The following is a 15,437-nucleotide window of genomic DNA, read 5'->3' as shown; positions in this document are numbered from 1 at the left end:
GTCAGAGTACAATACCGAATGTCACTGTCAGATTATAAACCTGAATGTCACCGTCAGATTACAATACCGAATGTCACTGTCAGAGTACAATACCGAATGTCACTGTCAGATTATAAACCTGAATGTCACCGTCAGATTACAATACCGAATGTCACTGTCAGAGTACAATACTGAATGTCACTGTCAGATTATAAACCTGAATGTCACCGTCAGAGTACAATACCGAATGTCACTATCAGATGATAAACCTGAATGTCACCGTCAGAGTACAATACCGAATGTCACCGTCAGATTACAATACCGAATGTCACTGTCAGATTATAAACCTGAATGTCACCATCAGATTACAATACCGAATGTCACCGTCAGATTACAATACCGAATATCACTGTCAGATTATAAACCTGAATGTCACTGTCAGATTACAATACCAAATGTCACCGTCAGATTACAATACCGAATGTCACTGTCAGATTACAATACTGAATGTCACCATCACATTATAAACCTGAATGTCACCGTCAGGTTAGAAACCTGAATGTTACTGTCAGATTACAATACTGAATGTCACCGTCAGATTACAATACCGAATGTCACCATCAGATTATAAACCCGAATGTCACTGTCAGATTACAATACTGAATGTCACCGTCAGGTTATAAACCTGAATGTCACCGTCAGGTTAGAAACCTGAATGTTACTGTCAGATTACAATACTGAATGTCACCATCAGGTTATAAACCCGAATGTCACTGTCAGATTACAATACTGAATGTCACTCTCAAATTACAATACCGAATGTCACCATCAGATTATAAACCCGACTGTCACTGTCAGATCACAATACCGAATGTCACCGTCAGATTATAATACTGAATGTCACCATCAGATTACTGAAGGTTGTGGTACCTTCTCTATGTTTGGATGTGTTTACACACACCCATCCTCACCACTGTGTCACAGCTGCCTGCAGTGCTCCCTGCAACCAGCGAGGTGGTCTGCGGCCTGGGAGCCACCGTCCACGTCACGCAGCCCAGGCGCGCAGGTGGCCGTGCCACCAGGCCTGTGTGAGCGCAGCCTGCACTGTGCATGAAAGGATCCTGAGGAGGCATTTCCAGAACAGAGCCCCATCACGGGGCAGCACACACATGTATATGGCCTTTTCCAGATTCCCGACACAAGAGCTCCCCCAACCCTTAGAATTTCCTGAGCAATGAGAGCACCTTGTTATTCCTACCAAGTCCCTGACCATGCCTGAGGCGGCACAAATGAAGGGACTTCAGCCCCGAGTAGCTTCAGGAAGGGCGCTGGTCTCCAGAGACGCCGACCGCATGCCTGGAGGGTTGCCTCTGCAGCCTCTGCAGCCCCTCTGAGCCCCCTCACTTGGCTGATGATTTCATCAGTCATGCCTCTGCGGTTACATCTCTGTTAAAATCCTAAAACAATGAGGTTCAAGGTGCTTCCTGGCTGGGAAACGCTGCAACATGGGGAGGGCGGCACCGGCGAGGCCCAGAAGCTCAGTCAGGCCCACGCCTTACCCCGAGCACTGCTTCCACTGGCAGTTCCTGAATCGTACCCTTGACAATACAACTGTAATTATACGTAAAGCACTTCCTGAGTTCTGCGAGGTATCCTAGCAAATCACCATGAAGCAGAGAGGAGGTCATGGGGACCCCCATCTGTGGTCAGCTGGGCAGATGTACAGACAGCTGGGGGACCCCATTTGCAGCTGATGTCTAAAGTGGAGGGCAGCCTGAGGGACTGAGCCCCGGCCTGTGGGGTTTGACTCTGACTCACAGTAGTTGACATCAGAATCGAGTTAAATTGTCAGGATCGGAGAATGAGTTGTCAGAAAACAGCATGACATTAGCACAAGGAGGCCTTACCCGGGGTGCCCCCAGGGTGCAGAGGAGCTTCAGCTACAGATGGAAGGCTGGAGGCGCCAAGTGCCGGCCACCAACACTGACCGTCGCACGTCAGGCAGGGGTGCCACTCTGTCCGGATTGGAGCCAAGTTCACCCTGATAATCAGAGGGTCAGGGCCCGGTCAGCAGGGATGTGCTCACTGACTCTGTGAAGCCGGCAGGCCCTGTGCTCCTTCGCCGGCTGCTGTCTGTGCCTGCTGTCGTTAGCTGAGCAAGCGGCTGCTATTTCTGTTCTTTAAATTAGCTGTTCCTCCCAGCTGTATGCTGTACTCTCATCATATGGCTTTAAACTTAATTCTTACTGTAATAACCTTTTATTCTGCTTCCAAATGACTCCATTATAAAAGGGCATTTTTAAAAACCAAAGACTGTGGCTCCCTTGTGGAGGGTGTCTGGAGTGTGGCATGCTCCGAGAGCAGCCAGCCACGCAGGGGACAGAGAGAACAGGCATGCCTTTAATTAACAGTCATTCAGTGACAATTCTTCTTGGAGTGGAGGGAAGAAAGATCTTTTGATGCTTACGGCCTGCTACGCTCACCTCAGCTGCTACCTTCCGCTGACAGATCCGCAACAGCATGATCATTTAATACACATTCACAAATAGATCAGGCCAGGATAACTCATCACTTAAATGCTATTTTTTCTTTCTGCAGAATGTGACAAAGGTGCAGAATTATACCTGCCCAGAGTTACAAGTTCATTTTTTTAAAAACACAGGACAGCTGAGAAACATGCAGTCTCTCTTCGGTGACATCGGGCAAACACCAGGACAAGACGCTGCCACTGCTAGTGGCTCTGAGGCTTTGGGGTGTCTTACCAGGGGGATCCGGGCACTGGGGTGGAGGCCACCGGCCTGTTGCCTCTGGCTGCGCTGTCCTCTCCTCCCCCCAGCATCGGTGGAGGCTCCTTTCAACAGAAAGAGAGGGGAGAGCAGCTTTTAATTTTAAACCCTCATCTTCAATTACAAGCAAGACAGGGTCACTGTCTATTCTTCCAAATAGACAGATCTCCTGTAGGCAGGCCTGCTTACAGTTGCCAGGAAACAATGACCTCAGCACGGCAGCGGCTGGGCTGGGAGGTTATGCTGGGAACACAGAATCAAGGTGCAGCAGACAGGGTGGAGTCACTGGGACAGAGGCACCCCTCATTGTCCCAAGTTGTCTAAGCTGCCTGCTTTCCCAGAAGCAGGGGTGGTCAGAGGCAGCCAAGAGAGGGCATCTGAGGCCTGACATCTTTGGGACAGAAAATCTCACTGGCTTCATCCCCAGAAATGAGCTGACCCAGTGGTGGGAGTCACTGAAACCGACAGCATTTAGTGGCAGAGGGCCTCAGAGTGGGGTGGGCACGTCCTGGTCCCTCGAAGGGGGAGGGCCTCAGAGAGGGGTGGGCACGTCCTGGTCCCATTAAGGCGGGAGGAAGCAGCAAACGCATATTCCTAAATAAGGACTCCGTCCCACAGAGTCTGATTCCTCCCCAGACTCCCTCCTTGCTGCAGCATCCAGCTGGGGCAGGGCTCATGGGGGCTGTTTAGCACCCTGGGGATGTCTCTGATTCTGACGCTCAGTGGGTCCATGTTTCCATTAAGAAATAAGAATGCTTGAAAATTCATCACCTAGAATAAAATGAAGATTTATCCCTAAAATTAAGAGAGAACAATGAACTATGCTTGGGACACTTGATCAGTGTTCATTAGGTATAGAATTTGGAGAAAAATAAAAATTGCTTGAGCTTTCAAAATACGGCCCATCAGAACTCAGATAAGCAGAGGCCTGTGATTCAGTTGAAAACCTTTAGCCGTACTGAAGCATGACAGACAGCAGATCTTTGTTAAGCACGGGGCAGAAAGAACCAAATTCTTACCAGTAGAACCATATATCACCAAGAGAAATAAGAAAAATAAGGAAGTATCACCACAATTTTGGAAAGCTATAAGAAAGAAATGAATTCACGTGGTACAATAAATTCTAGCGTGAGAAACTTTTTGTGTTTTTCCTCTTCCAGCTGTTTTCATGGTTTTAATCTCAAACTTAGAATGCTCTGACAGATTATGTTCTCTCGCTGGGAACATTAGGTGGGATTAAAAGATACCAGTGCCTTATTCAAAGAAACAGCCTGCTTCTGAGCAGAGAATATCAGGTGCAATTAGAACACTCAATTCATTAAAAAAAAATTGAAAGTCATCCCAACATTTTAGCACCTCCGTTTCTGCCATCGTTGATGTTGTTACTTTATGAGGCAGTGGAGGTGGGAAGATGATTAAGCACTCGACCAACCAAACCTGAACGAAGTCAGTGCTCCAGAGGTCCTCCTCGGAGCCCCCAGTGCTACGTCAGCCATGCGCAGGAGGCTGGGGTGCTGTGTCAAAGCCCAGCACGTGTGGGTCCCTGAGGGCTGTGCTGGGCCAGGGGCCCATCTGCGCTGTCTTAGCTGGCTTTCAAACAGGGTGCTGAGGAAGGAACGTCTAAATGATGGAAGCGCAGAAGCATAAGGTTATAATAAAAAGTTAAAAGAATCTCAAGTGTCTGTAAGACACAACAATGAGATAAAGCCCACACTAGTAAGTCTGTCTGATGCGGCTGTTTGGTAGAACCCTGGAAAATAGAGTGAAGCTGAGTCTTGGTGACAGAGTTACCCAGAATGAGTGCCCAGTGTTGAGAGATGCCAGCCCAGAGGGAAGGACAAGAAACACAGAGATAAAAGCACTCAGCCAGAAACGTCCCGCACAGCCTCCTGCGTGGGGGTCAACCGGCGAACGGCATCTTCTTGAACACCACACAAGGGAGTACCAGGAATTAAGCGGTGGTCTGTTTCACGTACGTCCATCCTGGCATTTTGTTATTTTGCAAATGATTTGTAAAGCATATTATGATATTATCCTTAAGTTTGCAAGTTTAAGAATAAAATTTTTAAAATTTTCTAATAGTAGGAAAAATCTTTGTTTCTTGTGAGAAAATAAGGTCAGGGATAAATAATGGGCGTTACAGGGAGTACTCAGAAACACTGGTCTCAAAAAATACACATGAAGACTAGAGTTTATATTACCAATCCAATTAGAAAAACTAGGGGGGACTTTCATTATGAAGTTAATTGAACAACAGAAACTCCACAAGGAGTCTCTGAGTGGTAGATTACCTCAGCTAATTATTCAAGGAAACAGAGTAGCATGTAATTTGTGATGGGGACTAATGTTTAAATCTGGCAAGGCTGGGGTTCTCCACTGCTAATGACCGAGGTCCTCTCTATGAGCTGCACGCTGGTTATGATTTCCTGTTGGTGATAAAAAAAGTCTAATCATGGTATAAAGCTCTTGTTCCACGCTGAAGTCATAAAAGTGAATTAGACTCAAAGAACTCAGTGATAAAGTAGTTATTTAAGGCACAAGAAAGGCTATCTGTAATTAATATGTAATTCCAGCTTGGATGTTAATCTCCTATGGAAAAATCATACCTCAGGGGGCAAAAGTTTAATTTGCACTAACATTTGTGATCGATTTTCACCATTTAACATCTGCACCGTTGACTGGGGAGGAGAGGTGAACGGCACGGCGATTCCGTCCTGGAAGAACTCAGAGGAGAGATGGAGCCAGAACCAGGCAGATCAGAAAACACACAGCATGGTTCGAGGCAGAGAAATTCCTTTTAAAGGTGAAGTAAGAGAGAATGCTGACAAATAACTGAGCCCCACCAGTGCCTTCAGTGTATTTGACAGGTGAGAGCAAAGTAAGCGTGATTTGTGATTTTGAAATGCAGTAATGAGAGCAACTCTCTTGGGTTACTGAGAGAAGGACTGTACTGTGAAAATCCTGAAACGCTTCAAATGCACTGTCCCGGCCAGTCTTTAAAATGCCATTTGGCAAACCAGTAAAGAGAAAGACCTGAAGTTAGAATGAGGGTGTTGGCTTTGCTTTCCCCTTGCCTAAGTGGTGTCTGAGCCATTTGACTACCTTGTGTGTCTTCTTTTCCTTCTGGAAATGGACATCCCAACAGAGTCCCCCAGGGAGCCGCGGACCAGGCCTGGCAGGACCAGCAAGGGCTGCCCCCCTGTTCTCCAGGCCCCACCCGGCCCTCCAGGGCCAGGTCCCACCGCTTCATGCAGCAGATGGCAGTCACTTCACAAATGCCACGTAGCAAAAAGGTGTGAGGGTGTCCTGGGCCCTGGTCCTCCACACCCAGGGTTTTGTGTCTTTAAAACACACACACGAGCCCCGAAACTGACCTTGTCTTCTTTGTCGCCAGCCCGGCTCTTCCTCTGTGTGTGCAGCATCAGGGCAGGAGGGCGGGCTGCCCGGCCCCGCTCTGTCCTTGTATCTGTTGGACCAAAGCAACTGTCATTAACATGCCATTTGTCACAGTCGTTGGAAAACCTCAGCAATCAAAGGCAAACCGTGGCCCTGAGGATTCGAGCTGGTCAGTAGACACAGTGCGTTCCATAGGAAGGTGGCACAGCTTTGTCCTCCGACTGAAGTCTAGTGACAAAGTTCTCATCCCAAAGCAAGGACGCCGCTGACGATGGGTTTGCAGGAGGCCGGGAGCTGGACACACACATGCGCCCCTGGACTCCCCGGCCCGACCTCCCGGCATCCCTCTCCTGTGCCTGTGTGTGCAGGTGTGTTCACTGCATCCTGCACTCAGCTCTTGGAGAACGACACTCAGGAAACAAGCCCAAAAGGGGGAGGCCTGAGGCTTCTTCACCTGGTGACAATCACCAGGGTGAGGCCATGACAGCTCTCAGCTCTCCCAGTCCGGTGGGCCCAGGGTGGGATTGCTGTTGATGGGTGCGTGGGCATCTTGGGGCTGCTCTCTCGCATTCTGGGACCCCCAGTGCTCAGGGCAGTCAGGAGCCTCCTCTGGTGATGTCAGCCTGCTCCTTGGACTCCATCTATGCCCATACTGGGTGCCATCGAACATGCCATCATCCAAGCCTTGTGAACTGGGCCACATGGGTTGTGGGTGAGCAGGACACAGGCCCTTCCCAAGAAGGACAAAGGGCCAGTATAGGATGGAAGAACCAGCCTTGCTGAGGCTCTGCCAGTGGGTGTCCATGACGGGCTGCCCTTGGTCCTGGCCTTGCCAAGGGGACGAGAGGGGCTCCATGGGGGCCATGCCACCAGTGACCATGGGTTACTGGTCACCATAGTGGGCACTGGTTTTACCAGGGTGCTGGACTCCACAGCACTTTGAAAAGTAGTTGTTTCAGGGGAGGAAGGGATTCTGCAAATTCCCAAAGATTTTTGCATTTTCATCTTATCCAAAAATGTCCATCTAACACTCAACATTTTGCAAGTAGATTCAGGGAAAAACAGCACAGCAAGGTAGAGCATTGTCTTAATATGAAGAATAAAAAGAAAGACCCAAACATCTAACCAGACACCAACCTAAAACAGCAGATCAGTTCTTGAAGGAAAGCCCCGGCCCAGTCTTACGTATGCAGGGCAGGACCCTCAGGAAGCAGAGGTTTGTTTTGCTTGACCCAGAGCTCAAGTCTGGGCGGCACAGTCAGGCAGGCCCAGGTGTGTTCCTTCCTGGCAGAAGGGAGGATGGGGAATGAATGTAAATCCCTTTATACATGTGTGTGCACAGAACTCACAGATGCGCATATGCACGCACACAGAAAGGATGTCCCATGGCACCCTCACCTTCTAGCCTTTCTATCTGCCCCACCGCAGTTCCGGGAAGCACTGCATAGCCCCAGCTCTCATGCCCTCTGCGGGCATTGGCACCTATCTGGCTTGTGCCTGCAGAGCCAAACAGCCTGCAGGGCATCCCTCTCCAGCGCCCTTGGAAGGAAGCCCTCATTAGGGTTGGATCGCTCAGCAAATTTATTTTGGATACAGAGCAGCAACACCAAGGCAGCCGGGATATGTCCCAGAGGCCCCATCCCTAAAGGTGCTGAGTTGAGACACGGCAGAGGCACAGGATCCCACCCCCAGCTCCCCTCCATGCAGTGAGCAGGTGGAGGGATGCCCAGCCTGTCTTCCCCTGTCACTCTACACAGGGCTCTGGCCTGCAGGTTCTCGCCAGGGCCAGGTGGCGGGTCTGCCCTCAGTGCAGGCCACCAGCAAACAGGCTGAGCAGGGATCCCTGACAGGGCTGGCCACCCCTGTCATTGCCATACCAAGAGGGTGTCCACACAGCCTGCACTGCGCACTCTTCCTTCACAAGAGGCTGGCCAGTGCTGACCACAGGGCTCCCAGACAGCCATGACCACCCCAAGAGATGCCCTCGGGCCTGGCAGCTCTGTGCATGGGTCTGTTCCAAGGTTGGCCTTGGGGAAGGAGCTATTGACTTTTCACTGAACCAGAGAACCAAGCCTGAGTCAAGAAACTGGCTTGCAGGGCAGCGGAAATATTTCACTGTCTCTCAGGAAGATGTGCAGAGTCCCTGGATTGCATTAGGATTTCCAGAACTCTGCAAGAATCATGCCCACGGCCGGTTCCCTGTCAAAGTACAGTGGACATCAAGGAGCCTGGACACCAGGTCTCTACCCTGATCCTGCCCAGCAGTCCTGCCCCCGCCCCACCTCCACCTCCTCATCGGACCAGTGGGAATAGCTGGTCACTACCTTTACGCCACAGAAAGGAGCTAGCAGATGGGGACACTGCCACACCCTGGGGGACCCTTGTTAAAGAACCTGGGGCCCTGTCCCTCTGCCTCCATCCTGCAGACACCAGAAGCAGCCCCCCTATTGAGGGACAAGGGGGCACACACAGAAGCTGAGCCCACCCTTCCCCTGCCCTCGCAGACCCAACACAAAGCAGCCTGAAAGAAGGGAGGAGAGAAGCTGAACTCGGCGTCTCCATGACCCAGCACTCCACAAATTCCACTACTGAACTGAGACCTATTTTTTGTCTGGATGTGAGTGGATTGCTTTTTATTACCCAAGAATGAGCCAAAAGTGAATTGGTTTAAATTTTATCTAAAGTACAGCAAAGAGCAGGTCCCAGGGAGGAAGTCTGGATGGGTCGTGCACAGAAAGCTGAGGCTGGGTTTGAATTCTGTGCCATACGCTCTGTGTCTTCGACATGGCAGGTGCCTACAAAACACACAGCAATCACAGCAGAAACGTCTGTCCCTACCTTCTAAGAGCATGTGAATAAATATGCGTTGTGAAAAACTGTTAGGAAAATTGGCAACCCGCAAGGAGGCTGTAGGCCCATAATACTGTTCTCAAATGAGAGCATTGCTTAGTTGATTCCCCATTACCTTGAGAAAACATATTAAGAGATTTTCCGTATTGAAAGCAGTTGATCTTTGTAAAAATCAGACCTCCAAGTCTGGCTTTTGAGATAAACGGATTTACGTTGTTTCTCATGAGTGCTTCTTAGAGAAGATATGCTTGATGATCATTTCGAAGCCCCTAATCACAGACGCATACCCCCAGAGCACCTGTGACCGATGTGTGTGCCTGGCCCTCAATAGTTCCCTTCATAACCGCACTCTTTAACAGCCATTGATTCTGCAGGTACCTTGGAGGCACGTGGGTGGCACCAGGGGCTCCCGCACGTAACTGGGTCTGCGTCTCAGCCACTCCGCCGTGAAAGTGCTTACTCTACGGCTCTCCAGGGGCCACTTCCGGGGTCCACTCTGACATGCTTAAGTGCTCTTTGCTTTGGGCCTCTCCACAAACTCTGATGATGTTGTCATAAAATCCTCCCTTGAGTGGCAGAGAGAACTAGTTTATGGAGGAAAATCAACAAGTTGTAAGACTATGGGCGCTAAAGTACTTTGGGGAGCAAGCAATATATTTCCACCCTCCGAGCGAGGCATGGCGGTAATACCTTCCTGTGCAACGCCTCTATTGATCAAACCCAACTCTGAGATGTGAAGTGCTCCCCAGCGGCCTTCAGTGTGATTTTCCTCCTGGCAGTGATGACAGACAAAGAGAACAGAGAAGGTCACATGGAAGTCTGGAAGGAAGAAAAAAAGGCTGTGCTAAAGCCACCCACGCCAGTCAGCTGACAGGCATTTATTTACTGCCCTTGGAGAATCCAGCACGCCCTCCTTGCTGGTGGGGAGAAATGAGAGAACGCGCCGTGAGCAATTACACGCTCCGCTCTCAAAGTGCTGCAGGAACTGCTGCGAGCTCCCAGGAGAAAGGCATTCAACACGAGCCCCATGACGTCACATGGGGCGACATCATGGCTCTTTAGGAAACCGTGTCCTGTCTCCTGGGCAAGACTTAGTAGCTTCGGAAACTCTTAGAGCTCAGCAATCAACCCACTGTGTTTCCCTGAAAGAAGAGGGATGTGGGTTTGCTTGTGCCTGACCCAGGGTCGGGGTCCTGGCAGCTTTTCCCTATTGTGCTTCTCGGTCATTATTCCAGGTCCGAGGCACCTGCTTGGACCCGGAAGGTGAAGACTCAAAGGTGTTGTCATCACCTGGGGTCAGGTCTCAGCTCCAAGGCAGCACCAGGATTCAGGTCCAGTCGATGGCACGCCGTGTGGCCATCACACATTCTAACGCCAGCAAATGCTTCTTACGCCGAATGAAGTACCAGGAATTTACTTATTATTATTTTTTTTTAATTTTGAGACAGTCTCACTCTGTCACCCAGGCTGGAGTGCAGTGGCACAGTCTCTGTTCACGGTAACCTTCAAGCAATTCTCCTGCCTCAGCCTCCTGAGTAGCTGGAATTTCAGGCACACGCCACCACACCTGGCTAATTGTTGTATTTTTAGTAGAGATGGGATTTCACTATGTTGGTCAGGCTGGTGTCGACAAACAAAATCTCTAGTCCTGGCCCAGAGATTTATTTTAACATTCAAAAGAGTTCATTTCTCTAAAAATTATTAAAATGAAGAACTACTCCAGGAAGTCAAAAGCATCTAACTTGTCAAAAAGTTATTAGAAATATATCAGTATCTCCCAATGCAAAAGATGATTCTGAAAGTCAGCCCAATTTTAATGCCGTAAATATTGACCTCCTTTGACCTCAGTTTCCTCATCCGTAAAAGAAACTGTCTTGAGTCTCTTCCAGTTATGGGATTCCAAGTGTCAACATGGTATCTGGAAATGTGTGGAGTAAATCTTGAAGGAAACAGAGCTGCAGCCCTCACTGTGAGGCTGTGAGGACAGGCGTCTTCTGTTTCCTGCTGGGAGGGGGAGGAGGTGAACCCAGAGAAGTGAATGGACCTCAGGTAGCAAGGAGAGAGAATTCACCTTTCTATTCTGAAAGCCGAGAGCCACCGCTCATGCCTTTGAAAGCAACCTCCTCCAATGATTTTGGAACTAGCCAGGAAATCTCTTAGGCTGAGGAGGGCGTTGACCCACAGATGGTTTCCACCAGCCCTGCGGCTGGAGGGAGCTGGGAGGGCTTGGAGTCCTCTATTGATGGTTAGCCATTATGGGAAGGGTTCTCGAGGAGGACCCACACCACGCGCGCTCCATGCCTGCTGGCTCCGCACGCAGCTGGGAGCAGACCCTGAGACCAGCTCACTTGCGCCTTGCTTGGACATGTGCATCTGTCCAGCCACCTCCATTCTCAGGGAGAACACCCAGGCCTGTGCCAGCTACGATGGTGGCACAGAAGGTGGCAGGAGATGGCGGGAGTCACTGGAGCCTGTTTCTGTGTGTGCCACAATCTAGTGACCCCATTTCCATGTACAAATGGCTTCACCTCCAAGCCCATAGAAGGTCTCATCTGCCTGCAGAACTGCTGTAGAGAGAATAATGAATGATTTTTTTTTGAGGCGGAGTTTTGCTCTTGTCGCCCAGGCTGGAGTGCAGTGGCATGATCTCCACTCACGGCAACTTCCGCCTCCTGGGTTCAATCAATTCTCCTGCCTTGGCCTATTGAGTAGCTGAGATTACAGACACCTGCCACCACGCCCAGCTAATTTGTGTATTTGTAGTGGAGACAGGGTTTCGCCATGTTGGCCAGGCTCATCTCTAGCTCCTGACTTCAGGTAATCCACCTGCCTCAGCCTCCCAAAGTGCTGGGATTTCAGGCATGAGCCACTGCGCCCGGCCTGAACGGTATTTTGATCTTGCTCACTGCCTCCCCGTATGTACCCTTCTAAAATATTTTCCAAGATGCTGAGATAAAGTAGGCACAATGATCTCATTTTACAACTAAGAAAAGCAGACGAGATGAGCATCTTCTAGATCACAAAGTAACCCAGAGGGAGGGCAGGAATTATCTGTCAATTTAACCGGTACTGAGCTCCTTTGAAAAATTTGATAATAAAATAAGGAGAAAATACAATTTATGCTTAAAATAATAAAAATGACACACTCAGGGCCCATTGTATACAGTCTTAAATGAAGTGTGGCGACTGCATTGATTTTCCGAGTCAGCCTCTTCAATGAGAACCATGGCATCTAAGGGAGCTCTGTCCCTGGGAAGATGCCGTGTGCAGTCTTCATGCTGAGTGGCAACTCACAAGCGTTGCTGGCCCTAGAGCAAGGCAGAAGCAGGAGAGACACAGATCTCAGGGGTTAAAATCAAGAGGAGCCCAGCAGCCCGAAAGACATGTGAATGGAAGGACTGCCATGTCCGGCAGGGAAGGCTGGGGGCAGCTGGGGGCAGAAAGGCACGGCCTGGAGGTGCCTCTTTAAATGCCCTCTGACAGACCTTGGCACAGTCCTTCAGATGATGCCAGGAAGGCCATATCCTGCTGGTGAGGAGCTGGTGACAGGGAGACTCTCCCTGGCAGTCCAGGACTGGGTAGGAGGGAGGGGTAGGGGAGCAAACCCCTTGAGAAGCCCCTTCCCAGTAGGGCTTTTGACTGCTACCAGAGGGGCTGGAGTCGGAGTGGCTGCTGCTCCCAAGGGGTCCCAAAGAGCCAGAGTCCTGCCGTCCATCCCCACATCCCACCAGGGGATGGGCAGGTGGTGGTCTCGGCCCCTCAGTGTGGCTGCACAGACCTGCTGCCCTGCCAGGAATATGGGACCACAGTCAGATGCCGGAGGCGCAACTGCCACCTCTGGAGGACAGCACTGGGGTCTGCTAGCACTGGGGCAGGCGCGCAGTGTCACCTCTGACGGAGCACCACACCCCAGCACTCAGGACAGGCCTGGCACAAAGCCCAGCTGTGCAGGCAGAAACCCCACAGTGGCGCCACTTCCCTGGGAGCCTCCGTGAAGCCAGGGCAGGTCTTCCCAGGCCCTGCTCAGTGGGCCAGGAGGACGCAACTGGCAGGGCTGCCACACAGTTGGAGAGGGTCCAGGTCAGCCAGGGCTGCAGAGGTCCCCTGGTGGGGGCTGGGCTGTGGGCAGGGCTCACGGCTGCTGTTCTGCCCGCCTCTCCTTCTCACCCGTCCGTTCCCAGCAAAGGCTGGCTGCTGTGGTCCCAGAGCACCTCCTTGAACTCCACTATAAGTGAAGATTATTTTCATATAAACAGCAAATCATTTCTGAGTCCTCCTAAATTTTTCATAGGTAGTGATTTCACAGAGTTGACAAGCTGCAGAGAATTAATTTCCCAGCCATTTTTAACATCCTGAATTTCCTTTGCAAGAACAAAGGGTTGTAAAACGCTCAGACCAGAGAACCAGAGTGTGGCTTCCTCCACAAGAAGGAGGCTCAGAGAGGCAGCTCCACCTTTTAACACGACTCAGCCCTGTAACGAGAATTTACCTCATCCTGAGACTCCACTCCTGGAACCCGAACCCACCCCTCTGATGAGACTCCACCCCTGTAATTGGTCTCTGTCCTGTGTCCCCAGCCAGAGTCCAGATTCCTCTGGCCATCCATCTGACCAGCAGATCTGCTTGACCAGCAAGAGAATCCAGTGTCACTGCTAGACAGAGTGGCCCAGGGAGATGGTGGGCATTTTCACTGCGTCATCCGGGGCCTGGGGCACTCTGCGTCTCTGAAGAAGGCAGGCTTCCGACCAGGAGGCCAACTCCAGGTTAGCGATGCAGGAAGTGCTGCACCCAGCAGAATGAGCTTTGGGATCTGAAGGTAGCAGGAATGGAGATGACAGCACCGGCACCCGGGCTGTCAGCAGAAGGCAGAGAGGAGAGCCCAGTGCCTGCCTCACCTGGCGCGGCAAGCCTGCAGGGCAGCACATCAGGGCCTGTGGGGAAAACCGGCTTCAATGCTCTGTCCCTCTCAAAGAGCTACTCCCAAGTTACCAGGGCACTGCAGCCCACCCCAGGGGCAAGCTTGTCGTGCTGTGTCCAGGAAGCTGACACCACCATGGCACCAGCTGTGCCCAGGGAGGCAGCCACAGAGCCAGCTCCCTGCCCACCTCTGACCTCAATAAACAAGTGTTTAATGAGTAAATGAACGAGCTGATGGAGAGTCCTATGCAATTTGTAAATTACACTCAAAGTTCTCATCTTTAATCAAAAGTAAGGATGTTCAAAGCAAAAGAGACATATTAAACCAGACAATTTCTATTAAAAAAAGAAAAATCGTAAGCACTCTTGTGTCAGGTACACAGTGAGCCAAGTAGGACTTTACCCCAACATTGGACCAAGAAAAGAAGAGACGGCTAGACGGAGGAGCAGGAGAAGATGGAGGCTGGGACAGAGACAGAAAGGAAGGCAGGTGACAGGGATTGAGACAGAGGTGCAGATACACAGCAGTGAGGAAGGCGGTGGAGGGAGATTCATGTGAACTTGTAACCATCATTTAAAACATTTTCCTGCAACTTTGTTTCAAAGCATAATCCATTTCATAGTACCAGGCTGAGTTACTGCAGCAACACCCACTGTCAAGGCAGTGCAGGAATTACAGCTGCCAACAGACGGAGGGCTTCAGTTTGCCGCTCTGCCAAGCCCTCTGGGCGTCAGAGCAAGCACCCAGCAGTGAGTGGTCCTCCAAATGGGTTGTCATGAAAGTCACAGCCAGGCTCAAAACTGCTGCTGTTCTGGATGCTTGAGCTGCGCCAGAGGCTCTGGTGCCCAGAGAGGCCAATGCTGCACACACAGAAACACATGTACACACACAGAGAGATATGCCCACACAGACATGTGCACACACACACACAGAGATATGCATACACAGAGACACGTGCATACACACAGAGAGATATGCACACACAGACATGTACACACACAGAGATATGCACATACAGACACGTGCACACACACACAGAGATGTGCACACACAGAGACACATGTACACACAGAGAGATATGCACACACGCAGAGAGATATGCACACACAGACACGTGCACACACACAGAGATATGCATACACAGAGACACATGCACACACACAGAGAGATATGCACACACAGACGTGTACATGCACAGAGATATGCACATAGAGACACGTGCACACACACAGAGAGATATGCACACACAGACACGTGCACACACAGAGACACGTACACACACAGAGGGATGCACATACAGACATGTGCACACACACAGAGAGAGATATGCATACACAGAGACACATGCACACACACACAGAGAGATATGCACACACAGACACGTGCACACACACAGATATGCACACAGAGACACATGTACACACACAGAGATATGCACACACAGACACGTGCACACACAAAGAGATATGCACACACAGACACGTGCACACACACACCCAGAGATATGC

The 15,437-nt window shown here is 50.5% G+C and overlaps 1 protein-coding gene across 1 annotated transcript in view; it reads right to left on the bottom strand.

The window, feature by feature from the left end:
* TCERG1L (transcription elongation regulator 1 like) overlaps positions 1-15,437 on the bottom strand; it is a 215,440-nt gene that overhangs the window by 69,550 nt on the left and 130,453 nt on the right. The window contains exons 5-6 of the mRNA XM_017537867.2: positions 6,140-6,231; positions 2,742-2,830 (exon numbers count right to left, since the gene is read on the bottom strand). Of these exons, the coding sequence (XP_017393356.1) occupies positions 2,742-2,830; positions 6,140-6,231 (181 nt within the window). The remainder of the gene's footprint in view (positions 1-2,741; positions 2,831-6,139; positions 6,232-15,437) is intronic.

This window comes from Cebus imitator, unplaced genomic scaffold, assembly GCF_001604975.1.
Source record: "Cebus imitator isolate Cc_AM_T3 unplaced genomic scaffold, Cebus_imitator-1.0 Scaffold107, whole genome shotgun sequence".
In the NCBI taxonomy this organism is placed as follows: domain Eukaryota; kingdom Metazoa; phylum Chordata; class Mammalia; order Primates; family Cebidae; genus Cebus; species Cebus imitator.
This window is presented reverse-complemented; position numbering and strand designations above follow the sequence as displayed.